At 48.9% G+C, this 17,918-nt stretch overlaps 4 protein-coding genes across 4 annotated transcripts; 3 read left to right on the top strand and 1 right to left on the bottom strand.

Annotated features, from left to right (window-relative positions):
* Positions 1 to 907: 907 nt before the first annotated feature.
* On the top strand, positions 908 to 2,006 carry Pdw03_4382 (Integral membrane protein; the record flags this gene model as incomplete). Its single annotated transcript, XM_014675723.1, has 2 exons — positions 908 to 1,045; positions 1,107 to 2,006. 2 exons carry the CDS (start codon positions 908 to 910, stop codon positions 2,004 to 2,006), a joined length of 1,038 nt encoding a protein of 345 aa, XP_014531209.1.
* Positions 2,007 to 2,977: 971 nt separating this feature from the next.
* On the bottom strand, positions 2,978 to 6,877 carry Pdw03_4381 (uncharacterized protein; the record flags this gene model as incomplete). Its single annotated transcript, XM_014675724.2, has 2 exons — positions 2,978 to 6,643; positions 6,719 to 6,877. 2 exons carry the CDS (start codon positions 6,875 to 6,877, stop codon positions 2,978 to 2,980), a joined length of 3,825 nt encoding a protein of 1,274 aa, XP_014531210.2.
* A 353-nt stretch (positions 6,878 to 7,230) lies between these two features.
* On the top strand, positions 7,231 to 14,853 carry Pdw03_4380 (1-phosphatidylinositol-3-phosphate 5-kinase (Fab1), putative; the record flags this gene model as incomplete). The annotated part of the gene is made up of 3 exons (XM_066100730.1): positions 7,231 to 7,260; positions 8,039 to 14,694; positions 14,748 to 14,853. The coding sequence occupies 3 exons, from the start codon at positions 7,231 to 7,233 to the stop codon at positions 14,851 to 14,853; spliced, it is 6,792 nt and encodes a 2,263-aa protein (XP_065956130.1).
* A 1,016-nt stretch (positions 14,854 to 15,869) lies between these two features.
* Positions 15,870 to 17,453, top strand: Pdw03_4379 (O-methyltransferase, family 2; the record flags this gene model as incomplete). The annotated part of the gene is made up of 5 exons (XM_014675727.2): positions 15,870 to 16,166; positions 16,233 to 16,359; positions 16,425 to 16,548; positions 16,620 to 17,074; positions 17,140 to 17,453. The coding sequence occupies 5 exons, from the start codon at positions 15,870 to 15,872 to the stop codon at positions 17,451 to 17,453; spliced, it is 1,317 nt and encodes a 438-aa protein (XP_014531213.2).
* Between the last annotated feature and the right edge of the window lie 465 nt (positions 17,454 to 17,918).

The raw sequence follows: 17,918 nt of genomic DNA, 5'->3' as shown, positions 1-17,918 counted from the left end.
AGATTCGTCAGTGGGGGCTATCCCAGACTCGGAGAAATTTATCTGAAAAAAAAGAAAGAAACCCCCCCCCCCCCCCCCAACTAAATATAGAACATAAAATCACCACGAGTGGATGTTGCCCTGCACAGAGACAAGCGGAGGAGGGGTGCAGGAAGGCCAGGGCGGTATACGGGATATTGTGCCAAGAGAAAAACTGTGAAGCCTAGTATTTACACCGGTACTCCCATATCCAGGCTGACGCAGTCTTGAGGCGGAGAGGGAAATTTTGAAAACTGATCCGCAAGGCTGATCAGAGTGGAAATGGTGACGAGGCTTGGATTGAAGGATCGCCTAGGTCTCATTTGGCCACTGAAATTTTGATCCTGGGACGGTCAGAACATGGCTTGGACGAAGTTTGATACTTCGTACTCCGTAGATTTGCACACTATTATCCAATGGGTGAGTTAGGGGATATTTAAGATAGTAAGATGCAGTTTTAGTGTTTTGGGAATAAATAAACTAGATCTTTAAATTTTCGTTCTTCTGACTGATCTGACTGTGGATGTACGGAGGACTACAGAGAACTCCGTATGGAGTTGGAGTATGGATAAGCCGATAGCGTCTAGCGTGGCATGCCGCTAGACCTAAATCAGACTAGCATGAGCTTCAAATAGAAGCAAGCGTGGCCCTGGCGAAGTGACCGCTCAGCCACTGATTGGTCCGCTGATCCTGCGCCTTCTTGAGAGGCTGGAGTTTCTTTTTCGTTTTGAGGCTATGCGTTACCAAGGTTCTACGTTGTTTACTCTACTTGGGATGGTGGATTTATATGACAGCCTTCCCCTCCCCCGGTCTCAACTCTCCACTTCTCATCCATCTTTCACCTCTTGATCTATATTTCGATCTTTTCCATCAAAAGACCTCATTCATCATGGGAAAAGCCGGTCGCGCTGCGTGTATCTTCACGCCCTATGCCTTGACCATCGCATCCTTGATCTGCATTGTTCTGGTGGGATTGGGTTGCACAAAAGCCAGTTCTTCGACTTTGAACAATTTATACTTCATTCGCGTAAGTGATCAGACTCTATACGATTACGATTAGTACCCCCGCTAATGCCAAGAACCTATAGCTTGATCTCTCAAACATAAGTTCCGGGTCGGCACTTTCATCAGAAATCACAGATCGCCTCAAAGATGCCGGGATCACTGATGTCACTGCGGACGAAATCTCGGCGACCATCAAGTCATTGCAGGATGATGCTCACATTGCTGATTTCTACGATATTGGTCTCTGGGGTTACTGCGAGGGAAACTCCACCAAAACCACAGATACCGTTTCCTCCTGCACAGACCCAAAGGCCCAGTTCTACTTCAACCCAGCTTCAGTTTTGGGAGTGAGCGAGACCCAGCTTGAGAAGGAGCTTGGAAACAGCATGAAGAGGATCATGAAAGTTTACAAGGCCGTCTCCAAGTGGATGTTCATTGCCTACATAGTCGCCTTTATTGCCACCTGTGTCCAGGTACTGCTTGGCATCTTCGCAATCTTCAGCCGCTGGGGCAGCTGCGTCACCACCATTGTCTCGATCGTTTCGTTCCTCTTCACTCTGGGCGCATCGCTCACCTCGACCATCATGTTCTCCATCGCAAAGGGCTCTCTCCGCGCAGCCCTCAAGGTCTATAGTGTCAATGTAGCCTTGGGCAAGAATATTTACGTCGCTACTTGGCTCGCAGTTGCTTTTTCTCTGGGAGCCACCATCTTCTGGTTGCTCAGCACCTGCTGCTGCTCCGGTCGTTCGCCCTACAGCCGCAAGGATCGCCACAACACCCGTGGTGGCGTCACTGCAGAGAAGGCTCCCTACACTTATGAGCCCATCGGTGCCGCCCACCCCCCTTTCGGCACTCAGGGGCCCCATGTTCCCCAGCATGGTTACAGCACCTCTTACCCTCCCCCCCCCGCTCACCACAACGATATCCCCATGACCCACAACAATCAGGAGTCAAGCGCCTACGAGCCTTACCGCCATGCCTAGGAAAAAAAAATTGCGGACTTTCTATGCTGGAACACCCATTCTGGAGCGATTTTAGATTTGCGATACCAAGGCGTTCTCGTGGCGTTCAGCATGCTTTTAATGACCATGTCCTTTTTTGAATGTTTTAATGATCTTCATGCCATTTTTTAACAAAAGGAAGATAGTCTTTATGGGAAGGAACACTTGCAGTTATGTGCCTTTCTCTGATTCTCCGCGGAGAAATCACCAGAAGTGATCTGCCTGAAAATTGTTTCAAAATTTGAACCCCATTTACAAATAGCATCCGGCTCTTCAATTCCTCCTATGCCGTAGAACCACTTAAATTGTCCAATCAGTGCATGCATGACAACACCAATCGCTAACAACCAAAAATCTCACATCTCTTAAATCCCCCAGTGCTTACTCTGTGGGTCTAGCTGGCCCCAGTATCATCGTGAAATGAGATTATGGCTCCTGTCAGCCTCGGGGCCTTATAGGCGTGAGCTAGAATCTGCAGCGAGGTTCGACCCCGGGTCGATTGCTGCCGATCTCTACATTCCATCTTTGCACCGATATTCGATGCTGTCAGAGGCGTTGGAGTCCTACGGGGAATTTGGGAACAAGAAATCCGATTGGGGGGACTTTTTTGTTCTTCAAATTTGTGAAACACCCGCATAATAGCCTTGGTTTAAGTGAACATCGGGGTTGCGAAGTGTTGTCACCATTGACAGAAAAAGGGGTCCGAAATTTGGCCTTCTGGTTAAAAATACAGGGGCTAAATGGTTGGAAGATATTGTCAAAATAATACATAAATCTGAATCCTCAGATTCAGATAGTGCACCATCCCATGTTTGGTTTCCCTGTCTCCAGGAAGCATGAAATGAAACGAGATGGTATCTGAGTACTCCTTGCCGATGTACTGAGCCAGCCGCTGGCCCATTAAAATTAGAAATACAATTCTTGAATGAAAAGTGGCTATTAAATTACAATCCCTAGAGATCAGAGTTCTTCTCTTGGTTGTAGGTGGGCCAACGAATGACACCCTTCTCATCAGTCAAAACTCTAGCTCCACCGCGACGCTTGAGTTCCTGAAGAACATTCTGGTCTTGACGAGCCCAGCGCTTGAACGGCGTATCAGGGTCATCCGACCACACAGGACCCGTGGGGAACATTTTCCGAAGAGAGCGGAACCAGGGTCTCCGTTGCCTTGGCCGCTCGGGCTCGGCAACATTCAGAGAACCCAGTGGCCCAGGCGGGGCGGGAGAGGCAGAGATGTGGTGATCGTCAGTCTCGTCACCGAGTTCAATGCTTGCAGTTTCATGGTGAGTGTCATCTCGTTCCTGTGTCTCGTCAATTTCGTCCATGCCAGTTTCGGCCATTTCAATGTCATTCAGATCAGGCGCAATGTGAATGTTATCTGCGTCGTACTGTGTTGTGTCGATCAATTCTTCATCAAAACTGGAGAACACAGGCTTTTGGTCATTGCTGCTCGTGATAATTTGGGAGCCCATCATTCCATTGAAAGAACCGTCTGGTTCAATTTTGAGCTCCAACGAGTCTGGGCTGGTGCTAGCAGATGAGGACGGCGATGATTGTGTTACAGTGGGCATGTGGACATCCGGAACAGGATCATCACCAAAGGAATGAGCATGGAGGTTTGAGAGCTTGTCCACAAGGCTGGCTGTGAATGACGTGTTGGCAACTTCTCTTTGCGTCGCTTTATCCCGGGTCACCTCGCCTGGACTTGTAACTTGATGTAAGACCTGCGCATTTCCTAGCTTGGTACTGGTAGGTGGGACAAACTGAGACGCGACGATGTCAACCCCATGGGCTGTGAGACTTCTCCTTTTGTGTTGAGGGCGTGAAAATTTGGAGCAAAAGAAGTCTTCGTAGCCTAGTGGCTTGGATTCCTGAGATGCGCGCTCTTCAAAATAGCGCGAATACTCTTCCAGATGTTGGATGACAAAGTCATCCCACAGGAACGACCGTTGCAGTTGGTCCCTTTGCCGCATTTTCTGCAACCTCGAGCACATCTCAGTAAAGTGAGAAAAATCACCAGAATATGGCGAGTAATCATTGCAGAACTTTTCATAGATTTTCTGTGCTTCAGCGTACTTGTCAGACTTGCCGATAAAGCCCTGTCGCCGCGCTACCAACTCGGCATTTGCACTGTGAGATGACTTTTGGCTAGCATCAGCATTCTTGCAGCGCGGAGAGCGTGGATATTTGCATGGCGACTCTCCGTGAGCAGCGACCCAGGTGGTGAGTTCAGTAGGGGACAATTCTGGCAACTGCGAGGCTCCATCGAGGGAGAACGGTCCTCTCGAAGAATCTAGGCTTGGTTCATGAGGTTGAGATGTTGGCAGCGAATGACAGCTGGCGTGAGGAAAAGAGGACGGGTCATCCGAGGGGTCTAAATGAAAGATAGACGATCCACGCTGTCGTTGAGCAGGTCTCGACGAATCAAGTACAATGTCCGAGGACGACTGGACTGTCGCCTGCGATGGTGCATGTACGCTGCTAGTTTGAGTCTGAGTACTAAGCACATCCACTCCCAGTGATTCGTCTTCCAGCACTGGCAAAGGTAGAGATGGTGCCTCCTGCGATAAGTCACTGTGCCCTTGGCTCTCTTGTGAGCGGTAGGTATTGAGAATTCGAGACGAGGGGGATGTCTTCGGAGCCTGAGAGGATGGCTGCTGAGAGCTCGGCGCCTGAAATCCTGCTCTCTGTTTGCTATTCTTCTCAGTGTTCAGGTATGTGGCGCGGACCACAGGTGTCTCGATCACTTGGATAGTCGCCCCTGCAAACCTTGGAAGTAACGGCCCTGAGCTAGTGAGTTCCGGCTCAGGCTGACTGCTTAATGGAACGCTTCCACCCAAAGCGAAAGGAACAAATGTTTCCATCTCTGGCCCATCGCTCTCATCGCTACTTGATTCATCGCACGGTTTAAATTTAAGTGGGGCATTCTCTGCAGATGGTTCCTCGGAATGATGTTCTTGTAAGGTACTTGGGGGATGGACTTTGACCACATCGAGCGACTTTGAACCGTTGTGCTTTGGGAAAGGGTCATCTCCGGGACCATGGTCCAAAGATATGGAATGTCTTTGTTTTGCTGTTACTTCTTCGGGAGACAGAGGACGTTGGTGGTCTGCTGTGTTCACGCCGTCCTCTGACCAATCAATATCATCCTGCCTTGACTGAGAAGGAGCACTGCAAGATAAATTCACCACGCTCACCACATTGTCATATTCTGCAGATTGATCAACGCTAGGTCGAGTGCTGTTTGGCATGGAATTTTCTCCAGTAGGCCGTATGTATGATGGGGGAGAAGCAGTGTCCCGTGGAAGAACATCTCGAGCAGGAGTCCTATCGGGGGACAGAGACCATGGTATGGAATATGTATACAATTCTTGCTGGGTCGGCGTAAAGGCACGTTCAGATACTTGATCCACTTCTTCTTGTTGTTCTTCTGCCAAAGTTTGCCTTTTTTGTGCAGTGTAGTTCCACCGCGTCAAAAGATGAGGAGGTACGTGACATAGAGGTGCAGATACGCCGGGATCTTGAGGGATCCATTTGAGTCCTTCCAAAAGTTCTGCCTGATCTCTTGGAATTTCAACTTCGCTTAAGGGTATCTTTGTCATTCCTTCCCATGGATTCGTTGAAGATGGGGAAAAATTGTCTGATTTAGTGCCTATAACGTGCACGCTAGGAAGGGACGGCACGGGCTTGTTTTGCACTTGCTCAAATTCAGTTGGGTCCACCGGCATTTCCCCAGCATCAGTACGCTGCCGCTTTTTTGCGGGTGATTGATTGGAACTGTGCCGGCCTTGCAAGTCCAGATCTTCATCGTGAGCTGCTTGGGGTGACGCATCTGTACTGCCATGATATCTTTTCTTTGAAGACTGCAGGTTGTCCCCCGTTCTAACAGTGTACGGCTGGCCATGATCATCTAACTCACTTGAAGATTGGGCACCCTGAGCCCTACAATCCGCTATCAATTTGTCCACGTCTCGTTTGAGATTGGAATAGGACGGATCGTTGGTAGTAGATTCACCAGCGCGTGTCGCATCGGTAGCCGTGTCTTTCGTTTGAATTAGGTGAGAAGGCGCTAGCAACCCTAGAAGATCCGATGGCCCGTTTAGGGAAACGCGATTGGCCATTGCATTTCGCTTCGGGGCGTCATGGCGCATGTTAGGTGGGGGTTGGGAGAAGAGCAATTGTGATACCGAGTTGTTTGGAGAATGAGGCATGGCTTGGTCACGATGAGAAACAAAAGAATCAGTCAAGCCGGTATTTGTTTTACTACACGAGCCAGCATGCTCTCGGGTCTGTTGGATTTTCTCGCACGCCATAGTCATTAATGTTCTGAGAGCCGCTGCCTTCTTGGGTCTTGGTTTTGGCGCATCCCCTTTTGGGACCGCATTCCGGTGGATGGTCAAGCGATTTACGTAAAGGCAGATGTCTGGGCTAGCTGCTGAGTACGTAAAAAGGAGCCTGATATCAGAAAGTTCAACCAGGTGCCTAGGCCCCCCTTTGACCGAAGGTGGGCACGGCGAGGTTGCTCCCTGTGTATCTGGCGATTCTCGTGAAACAATCGCATCAATATGGTTCTTTGAGTCTGCGAATGTAGCGCGATGATTTTGCTCTCCTTGTTCCCACTATTAGACAAGAGAGATGCAGTTAGCGACAATTCATTGGCTTTTTGCTTTTCGCAGCTGGTTGAGATATCTTACCGATACAACAACAGCTTTCTTAAGCGTGGGCCTGCAGATAGTGAAGCTGAGACATCCATCGACATCCTCCACCTGAAATTCATCTTGATCATTTTGACCGAGGTAGAATGAGAGACATTGGTCGGCCAAGGCCGCGATCCAGGGACTTACTGGATCCATCGTGCGAATCCAGCCTTGTGATCAACTTGGCACACAGCATATGAATCATAGCTGGTAAGAGTGTAAGCAGTGAACGTGGGATGATTGTAGTCCCGGCGTTTGTAGAAAAAAAGAGGAAGGTCTCACCGTATCTAAAAACCCACCGCGTCTTATCGATTGCGACCAGCCGGGGAGACGCGCATGGCTTACTCAGCACCACCACGTCATTCAAAGTGCGGAGAGCAGAGGGACCTGCTCATTTTTTAAAAAAGAAGTTTCTTTGATCGCCCTGACAGACGCTTCTATCGGATTCTCAATCCTCTTCCTCCTTTCAAACTCGCCAAACCTGAGACCTTCCCGCAATCCGACCGCGAATGGTCGGCTATCAACGGTGCCTGCATCCTGTATGGAAATGATGAGACCTTTCTGCCTAACATGAGCATGGATTCTCAGCAGCCTCAGGATTCGCACAGTCCATCTGTGTCTTCCAACACTCTTCCTCTTGGGCGATGCGGATCACACAGCTCTCTGGCTACGACGCAGACTGAACGAGAATCGATGAATGCAGCTCTGGATAACTACCATAATGCAGCGTACCAGTCTGAATCACTCACTCTTTTCAACGAATTCACCAGTCCACCAGATCCAGCTGCTACATCGGATGAGAAAGCACTCTCTGGAGAATTACAAGGTGGACTAAGCGGGTTGTATAGTCGCTTTAGGACTTCCGTCGGAGGAGTGAGGGACATTGTCAGTGGTGGCGGAAAGTCTACAGACAAAAATGCGACAGAAGCTCCTGCAATCAAGGGTCCTCCATTGGAGCGTTCAATTGCAAAACCAGTCTCAGATCTAGCTACAAGCTCCGCTGATTATCTGCCGTCACAGCCCAACTCGTCCCAAGGATTAAGGCTTCACTCGCCTGTTGTGCCAGACTTTCACACTCATCAAGACCTTGCACAACTGTCGAATTTAGGAAAGAGATCAAGAATATCCTCCAAAAGTGGCAGCATATCTTCTAAGGCCTCTGTGTCACCATCCCCTGGAATCAAGCCCAGTATCGCACCACTAACGAAAGCCACGGGCAGTGCTATTGTGGCAGATCCTGCTGTCACTCAACTTCATGTGAGTGTGATCGGGAACTCCGATCGCTCAAGAAGCAGCTCCATCAATGGTCCATTCCAGGGTAATCACAATGCAGAGTCGACAAGCATCGGCAACAAAGAAGGCCTTTTGGAAATTTCTATGAGTCAAACATCCTCTTCATGGAGTCAGAACCTATCTAGTTCGCCTGTCCTGTCTACAAAGATGCATGACAGCCATCATGAGGAATTCAACTCTAAGGACACACTCTTCTCAGCAACCTATACTGCAGACAACCAGTCTCGAACGTCCGTCCCTGCTTCAAATCAACAAACGCTGCCCGAAAACTCCTCGCAATCAACTAACATGCAAAGCATCAAGCAATCTGAGTTGGTTCAGGACAATTCATCACAGCGCTCAGGAGAAAATTCTAAATCACGAGCATATCTTCCTTCTGAGGAGCTGAAGGCTTCAGTCTCTAAGTCAAAAAGTCTATCAATTTCTTCTCTTGATGAAGCACCTTACAAAGCCGAAAGCCTCCAAACCAACATGGAAACAAATATTCCTCGTGAGAGCGCCAACGCCAATGAACCCCCCAAGGTTGCAGCCCCCAGCAGATCCAATGAAGAGTCAACGCCCTCAATCCGAGCAGCGCGATTGCCTGGTTACGTGATTTCACGGGCCTCCACAGCTGAAACTACCACAACAGTCTCTTCATTGCCTTCTCTAAACACTGAATTCGAGCGGCCTACTGGTCAATCTCTGCAAGCCAGGCGCCAACCTCCCGCTGGGGGCGACAGCGTTTTGTCACAGCTAAGGAGTAAACTGCTTAGCAGAGATTTCTGGATGCGGGACGAGAATGCTAAAGACTGCTTTCATTGCGGAGAATCTTTCACAACTTTTCGCAGAAAACACCACTGCCGAACCTGTGGTCAAATCTTTGATTCGAAATGCACTCTGCTTATTTCGGGAACACGGTTTGGACAACCTGGGAGGATCCGGGTATGCAAACCCTGCGAGAAGATGATTAATGCACACGACGATGATTCGTCTGAACTCTCCGATAGCGAGCAGAGCCCCATAGTGGGGAATCCTCGAGTTTCCGAACTCAGCTGGACCAACACTGGGCCGACATCTGCTGATGACGATGATTCATATTCGGCTGTATCTCAATCGATCGATCATGTTTTGAGAACCCCGACGATGGCCATACCGGCCACACGACGGGCTGGAGAGGGACATAACCGCCGCTCGGCAATCCTTGAAATAGATTCTGATCGTCCTCTAGTACGACCTACCTCTTCACGCTCTCTACGGTCCTCGCTGAGTGGAAGACCACACTCTATCAGTCACAAACGCCACCACTCTCGGCAGCAATATATTCGGGGCTTCAAGCCATTTCATGAAGATCGCGCTCCCTTTCAACGCCGACATGCAGATGACATAGACGCTGAATCTCGACTCCCCGCCTTCCATAAAGATAATATCATTGACCCAGAAATTGCCCAATATCTCTCGGATGATGCATCCAGTGGTGATGAGCAACCTAGTCTCTTGTCTGCAGTCTCTGAGAGCGCTCTATCCAAAAGTGGGGGGGAAAATGAGAGGGCATCCTTTGGTGGGCTTCTCGCTGCCATGAAAAAGGGCAGATCGGCTTTTGGAGACAGAACTATTCCCAGTATGAATCGAGATGCGGACGAAACCAGTATCACCAGTTCAAGAGCCGTGAACCTACCGCGTTTTTCTCGTCGCCGAAACCTGAGCGTCACTAGTAATTATCAACCACGCCATTCACCCAGGACATCAAAGGATAATATGCTTCCTCATGATACCTTAGCACCAGTCGTATCTTTACCCGAGAAAACGAAGCAGGTCGGGTTTAAGATGACTCGGAGTTCATCAATGAGGGGCAATGATGCGCCACCAGTGGAATTGAACAAAGCCAGTCTTGAACACGTACGAAAGCTTCTGCATCAACTGCTTGTGGAGTCTACTGTGCCAAATGGTGACAGCTGGGAAAACGCCTTGATGCCGATACTCTTGAAAGCAGCAGACGAGGTCGACCCAGATGTCCAAAAAGGGGATGATATGGACATTCGACACTACGTCAAGTTGAAGAAGATTCCGGGCGGCCGACCTAGTGACACTTCTTATGTATCGGGACTCGTATTCACGAAAAACTTAGCTCTGAAAGGCATGTCACGAAACATTCTATGTCCAAACATCTTGATCATCACATTTCCTCTTGAATACGCTCGTCAGCAACAGCATTTCATGAGCCTCGAACCTGTCATTCGACAGGAGCGCGAGTTTCTAGAGAACTTGGTCAGTCGGATCTCAGCACTGCGTCCAAACCTACTGTTGGTTGAGAAAACTGTTTCTGGCCTAGCCCTTGGCCTCCTCGAGCAAGCTGGAATTGCCACTGCATACAACGTGAAGCCATCTGTTCTCGAGGCTGTGTCGAGATGTACACAGACTAGAATTATGACATCTATGGACAAGCTCTTGACGACCACATTGCATAGTGAATGCAGCAGTTTCGACGTGAAAACATACGTTCATAATGGCCGAAAGAAAACATATATGTATATTTCTGGCTGTCCGAAAGAGCTGGGGTGTACTATAATTCTGCGCGGAGGAGATGATCAAGTCCTTGGAAAAGTGAAAAGAATCACTGAATTCATGGTCTACGTTGTGTACAATCTCCGCCTAGAAACAAATCTTATGCGGGATGAATTCGGGAAGATATCAACATCACCGACAGAAGAATCAACAATTGTGTCCGACAAAGACAAGAAATTCAGTTCCCAGGCCCTTGCCCACGAGGGCAACGCGCGTCTTATCGATAAATGTATTCAACAAGGAACGAACGAGAAATACGATGATATCTCCGATGGCCAAGTTCTCGTGGATGCTGATGCTGCAAAAGTTCCAGATAACATTCCAATGCCGACATACTATAACGATGTGGTTAAGGACTATGACACAAAGATTTTGTCAGCCTCTCCTTTCGTGAAATTCGAGCCTCCGTATCTCTTGACGCGTGCGCGCGAAATGGAACGCAGACTTTCGTATCTGAAGTCTCTTCGTGATCAAGACCGCAACTCAGATCAGACCACAGATGAAAAGGTCAAACCGCAGAAATTTGTTCTCATCACCCCGGAAATGGTCCATCAATCACCGCAAGATGCGCCGGCAAAAGTAAAGGAAGTGCTGCATGCTGCGCATGAAGCCGAGTACGATCGGGCGCTTTATCACCATCAAACCCAAAAAAGACAATGGGAAGCCTTTGTTGCGGGGAATCCCAACATGTTTGACCCTTACGCACATCAGAATCTGGTCATACTCTACAGCCTGGTGTGCACAACAACATCAGTCCCCTGCTCAGGACCAGATACTTTTGCCCTAGAGTTCTACAATGAGCACGGGGATGACACAATTTTCGAGTCTGATCTCACCGTCGGACAGTATGTGGAGGACCTTTGTCACACAGCAAATTCCGTATGCACCGTCAACGGCTGCGAGAAGCGCATGTTCGAGCACCACCGCCAGTACGTCCATGGCGAGGCTCAGATCAGCGTCCTGGTCCAGCCTTATCCTTCTAAACTCCGTGGGCTCCACAACTCTGTGCTGATGTGGAGCTGTTGCAAAGTTTGTGGCAATGAAACTCAAGTCATGCCTATGTCGCAGAACACATGGAAATATTCATTCGGAAAATACTTGGAGCTTTCTTTCTGGGGAAGACACTTGCTTGCTCGTACTGGGGGTTGCTCGCATGATTTGCGGCGGGACTACTTCCACTATTTTGGCTACAGAGATCTTGCTTTGCGAGTCCAATATGACCCTATTCGTCTCCTCGAGATTATTGTTCCACGGCCTCGTGTCACTTGGAAGGTGGACAATGATCTGAAGCTGAGGAACGAAGTATACTTGCGTACCGAGCAGCGTATCAGCAAATTCATGGCATCTGTTCAAGACCGATTGAAACGGATCAATGTCGAGAGTGTTGTTCCCGAGCTGCTGGAAAGCTGCAAGACGGAAATCGAAACTTTGATCAAGAAGGGCCATGAAGACCATAGCTCTTTGGTTCGGTACTTGCAAGAAAAATACACAAGTTCGAGTTACTGGGAGATCATACCGCTGAATGAGGTCCTCCGTGCAGTTCAAGAAAAGGTTGTCGAATGGGACATGACATTTGCCGATTTTGAAATGAACTTTTTCCCATCTGAAAAGGATATCAAGCATATGGCAACGCTGCAACTCAAAAAGATCTTCCTCGACAAAGACGCAACATCGGTTTCTGCAGATGACACCCTTCAAACTCCGACAGACGTTGAAGACGAAAGCAACCAGGAAGTTGACAGGCCACGTAAGATGCGACGCATGACATTGTCGCCCGAAAAGGCACAGGATGTACTGGTTTCCGTTGTCGAGGAGCATGCTGGCAAAAAGCACCGCGAGGAACTCCAGGAAGTTGAGATGCCCTCGCCTCCAGTATCAGCAGAGGAATCAAGTTTGACACTTGATGCTGCCGGTGGAACGAGGCCCTCGCCTCAGGATGAGGCTGTCTCACAAGAAGAAATCCGTCATCTTGACTTGGCTGTTCCTACTGGTCAATCGGAACACAGCTCCGTCGGCAATGCTGATATTTCTAATCAATCTCCCTCCAACATTAGTCTTCCAATGATGGTGCCCGGCGACGGATCATCGGAATCCTCACTGCCAGAAATTTCCGAGATGCCCGATCAAGGATCCCAGAATGAGACCGAAGACAGCGGCGCTTCCGACTTGCAAAGTACCCCAGTACGTCGGCCTTCAGCGATACCGAGACCTACCGAGCCAGCCTTGCGACGCACGGGTAAGGTACGATCCCCTCCGCTTGTACGTGCTCAGTCCCAGCCAGCCAATCTACCACGATCGACCCACAGCATTCAACTTCCAGGGTTAAAATTGGCATTCACCAATCTAATTGATCCGGAAAAGCCTGCAGTCCAATCATCAGCAAAGCCATCGGATAGAAAGCTGAGCGATCGTTTGGGCTTGAGTTCCCTCAAGAATGCCCGATTTGGCTCAGGCCACTCACTCATCCCACGGTCTGCTCCAGGCAAAAGGGGAATATCGCAGGTTTCCAATCTCGCCAGGCATTTTGAGCAATTGAGTCGTGAGTTCGAAAAAGAGAGACAGCGTGAAAGACGTCAACGTGCTGCTAAGGGTACCCAGTCCCGAGCATTCCCATTGGCGTCCTCGAAGCCCATCGTGGAGGTCTATCGAAATGTACGAGAAGCTGTTGAAGAACGTGAACCACCGGTTGATAATGATGAATCTTCGCCCTCGGTTCCACGGATCCCAATGGACGACTTGAGTCGCAAGAGCGATGAACTTACACATGATGATATAACTCATGAAGAGCCCTCTCTGCCAAACTCTTCTCCTCCGACGCCTACGGAAGTAGACAGCGCGCTCTGCTCTGACAACCAATTGCTGTCTGGCGGCGAGGTAGACGACCACCAAAGTGATGAGGATCAAAACATGGTTGAAGATCTCCATCCGGTAGATTCCCATGAAGAGACCAAACACTCAGCAGAGGATGACTCAATTGATTTCAAAGAACTACCTAGACATGAGCGCAATACGCTTCTGAAAATCCTGACAAATTTCTGGTCCGAACGCTCTGCAAGTGGGTGGGCGTCTCTTGATTATCCACTCAGTGTCATGGATCATGTATTTGCCGATTGCAATATCATTGTTCGCGAGGATGAACCAAGCTCTTTGGTAGCGTTCGCTTTGGATTCTTCAGACTACAAAGAGAAACTGTCAAGCATTCAACAGCGGTTTGACGAGGTTGAAGAACAGAAGCCAGGTGCAGATGACAATGAGGCTGTGAAGGAAGCACGGGTCGAACATGCTCTCCTGCGACCTACAGGCACACACCTCAAGTATCAATTCCAGGAAGGCCAGGCCAAAATGCTGTGCAAAGTGTTCTACGCCGAGCAGTTCGATGCCCTGCGGAAAAAGTGCGGTGTGGCAGATCGAATTGTTGAGTCTTTGTCTCGGTGCGCAAAGTGGGACTCGAAGGGTGGCAAAACAAAATCGTTGTTCTTGAAGACCCTTGATGACCGTTTCATTCTCAAGTCACTCTCGCCAATTGAGACGCAGGCTTTCCTCAAATTTGCCCCGGCCTATTTCCAAATCATGTCCGAAGCCCTATTCCATGAACTCCCTTCCGCCATCGCTAAGATGTTTGGCTTTTACCAAGTCATCATCAAGAACCCAGTCACGGGAACAGAGTTCAACTGGTTCTTGTTGCTAATGGAGAACTTATTCTACGACCGTGTCCCTACGCGCATCTTCGATCTTAAAGGCTCAATGCGAAACCGCAAAGTAGAAAGCACCGGTGAACGGAACGAGGTTCTCTTGGACGAGAACATGGTGGATTTCATCTACGAGACACCTCTCTTTGCCCGTGAGCACTCAAAGAAGCTTATTGGCCAAAGCGTATGGAATGACACACTCTTCTTGGGTCGTCAAGATGTCATGGACTACTCGCTCATGATCGCCATCGATGAAAGTCGCAATGAACTAGTGGTGGGTATCATTGACTGCATCCGTACCTACACCTGGGACAAGAAACTCGAGTCCTGGATCAAGGACAAAGGATTTGCTGGCGGTGGCCGCAATCGACCAACGGTCACCAGTCCCAGGGAATACAAGGGCCGTTTCCGTGAGGCAATGGCCAGGTACGTGCTTCAAGCTCCAAGGTTAGTTGGTACATCTTCTCTCGAGTGTGCGCCTGGATACTGACTTTGTTTAGCTGTTGGCATCAATTCCAACCCAATGGGATATATCGCTATGAGAACCAGGCCACTGAAGCTGAGACTGTTGGTGGGAACGGGCTTGCGAAAGACTCTGGTTACTAAAGGATTCTTGGTTGACAGTCCTCATTCGGATCTGCCAGCTGGAATAACTCATACTAATGATTTACGACCTGATGAGTTTGCATGAAGAGGTGGAGCGCAGCGTGATCCTTTCATTTGTTGTGAATTTCTTATTATCATTTTACATTGCCTCTTTTTAGACACTCCTTCCACATCAACATTTTCATCGCCAGCCCCAAGTCACTTTCGATTGCTGGATGAAATCCTTGTCAATTTGGATATGTGTTCTTTTCGAGCAGTTTAGATTTATGATCCCTTGTGGACGGGCCTCCAGTTCTACATCGTAAATAGCCCCGGAGGTACAGACTACGTACTGTTTAGATATCGAAATGAGTCCCCTGTGTTGTCAGTCTCTATATCTAGCCCAAATGTCCGCTGGCTTCCTAACCCCCAAGTTGAGCCAGACACATGTACTGAGCACGCACATCATCGAATCCAAATTGATAAATTAGAGTCCACCCTCAGAGCGCCGGTCCGCCACCCGTTTGACAAGATTTGGGGGTGATCTCTATATTTCTCTTTTCTCAGGTTCGGTCAGAATCTTCGCCTTGATAAAACATGGTACAATTGAAATTGACTAGTTTCAAGCTGGCCCAGGTCAGCTTGCCACAACTACCTCTAGTACTTTTGATCTGATTTCTTTTTAGTCCCCACTAGAACAGACACACTATAGTACAAAGTAGCTCGATGTTGCACCATGTGCTAGTCTATTTCCCGAATAGGAACAACACAAGACGTCGACGCAACCCATATGGGATTAATTCAGGTCGATCCTTGTGACTGCGGGCCCATAGGATTGCACCCTGTTCCACCCCTTGCTCAGCCGGTGTAGCTTTGGTTGCCGAAAAAGAAAAGTGACTGCAGCGTGTCTCGAGACTTAGGGCTTAGCTAAAAAAAAAGGTTTTCATTTCAAGACCCTTCGAATAATTTGGCTAGTCAAGTTACAACCTGGGAATCCTCTTGTACTTTCAGGCTGACTTGTTAAAACTTCATCCATTATGGCCGACATCGTAAGCAGTCCGTTGATTAAAACCACCCACACGAACGGCACGAACGGCACAAACGGCACAAATCAAGCCAACGAAGACCTCCAGGATGTCTTCTTCGACCACATAGCAATGTCCGCCAACACACCCGAGCTGGTTCCTGGCCTGGTCGATCAAGTTGCTTCCCTTGGCAAAGGTGTCCGCCTTCAAGACTACACCGATCGAACAACACTTTTGGAAGTCGCCCGGTCCCTGGTCTATGCCCTTGAGACCCCGCGTGAAGTTATTATCAGACATTGTTGGTCCCAGGTATGTTCCCGTGTTTCTAGAACCTCCCCTTTTTGTCATTGATGGAAATTAATGTTGACTTCATAGACTACTCTGTTTGCGTCAATGGAGATCGCTGTTGATCTGGGACTTTTTGCGGTCTTGTCTAAAGATGAGAAGCCCAAGTCTGCTGATGAGCTGGCGAAGGCCACCGGGGCTGACCCAGTTCTTCTTGGTATGTGACTTCCTATCTCGCCATGTGTCTTGTCCATTCACACAACGAACCATAAATTTGATCAGCTCGCATCCTGAAGCACTTGTGCGCAATGGGGGTCATCCTCGAGACCGGTCCTAATGAATATCGCCGCACCGGAACTTCCATTTCGTTGAGCTTGCAACGATACAGTGGGTCCTACGCATGCACGTAAGTCAGAGCCCATAGACCTGGAATTCAAAGTTAAAATAAAAAAGCTTGATACTCATTTCGTTAGTTAGGACTAACTGCATCACCTCCGGCATGCTTGCTCTGCCTGCCCAGCTCAAGAAGAATGGCTACACTAACCCGGCCAATGGTAAAGATTGTGCCTTCCAGCGCGGATTCAGAACCGATCTTCACTTCTTCGAGTTCATGAAGGAGAACCCAGAGATTGGTGGCCTATTTAGCAACCACATGTCTATCTATCACCAAGGGCGTCCTAGCTGGATGGATGTTGATTTCTACGACGTGCCCAGCCTGTTCTCGAATGTCGCACAGGATGATGTTCTCCTCGTCGATGTCGGTGGCGGCATAGGCCACGATCTCTTGGAGTTCAGGCGCAAGTGGTCTGCTGCTCCTGGGCGTCTGGTGCTCCAGGACGTGTCCGATGTGGTTGCACAAGCCAAGACTGGGCAACTGCACCCCTCGATCGAGGCAATGGAGCATAACTTCTTCACTGAGCAGCCTATCAAGGGTATCGTTTCCCCCACCATGACCCACACTCTCAGCTCGGACCAAAGCTAATCTTAGCTTCTGTAGGAGCTCGCGCTTACTACATGCACTCCGTCCTTCACGATTGGCCAGATGATGACTGCCGTAAAATCCTAAAGGGTCTGGTGGATGCCATGAAGCGGGGACACAGCAAGTTGCTGATAAACGAGAATATCATCCCTCATACTAACGCACACTGGGAGACAACCAGTCTGGATATTATCATGATGGCTGATGTAGCTTCGACCGAGCGGACTGAAGCTCACTGGCACCTACTGGTGGGATCTGCTGGACTGAAAATCACGAAGATTTGGAGTGCCCAGAGAGGATCCGAGAGTCTTATCGAGTGTGAATTGGCATAGGTGCTATTGGAATACTCTGATACTCAGAACCAAAGATCTCAGGGAGTGGGGTTAAATCAACAAGTGTCACTCCCTTGTCGATCCAAAAGGACAAGACAGTAGCCAAAAAAAAAAAAAGAAAAGAAAATAGGGTTATTTTGCGGTGCAATGTCGTCGGCTTCAGGCACCTAAAAAACCAAACACAGCTCTAACAATGTCGATCTGGATTGGAACAATCCGCATAATTGACTTGTGGTAGACTCAGTTGATTAAATACGTGCAACCTTCCAAGGCTAGTTGGTAGTCACCTCGCGTGAAGAGTATCAGAGGAAAAGATGCTTCACGATGTGATTAGAGGGCCTTCGTCACTACTCTACCTGGGAATTTTCCAATAACAGAGGAGTTCTCTCCATATTCGTATCTGCATAAAGTTGCTCCTGAATCTTTTCTTGGGAATGAATGATCAGTCGACGATCTATGTCGACA

The sequence above is a fragment of the Penicillium digitatum genome, chromosome 1 (assembly GCF_016767815.1).
Source record: "Penicillium digitatum chromosome 1, complete sequence".
Taxonomy (NCBI): Eukaryota; Fungi; Ascomycota; class Eurotiomycetes; order Eurotiales; family Aspergillaceae; genus Penicillium; species Penicillium digitatum.
This window is presented reverse-complemented; position numbering and strand designations above follow the sequence as displayed.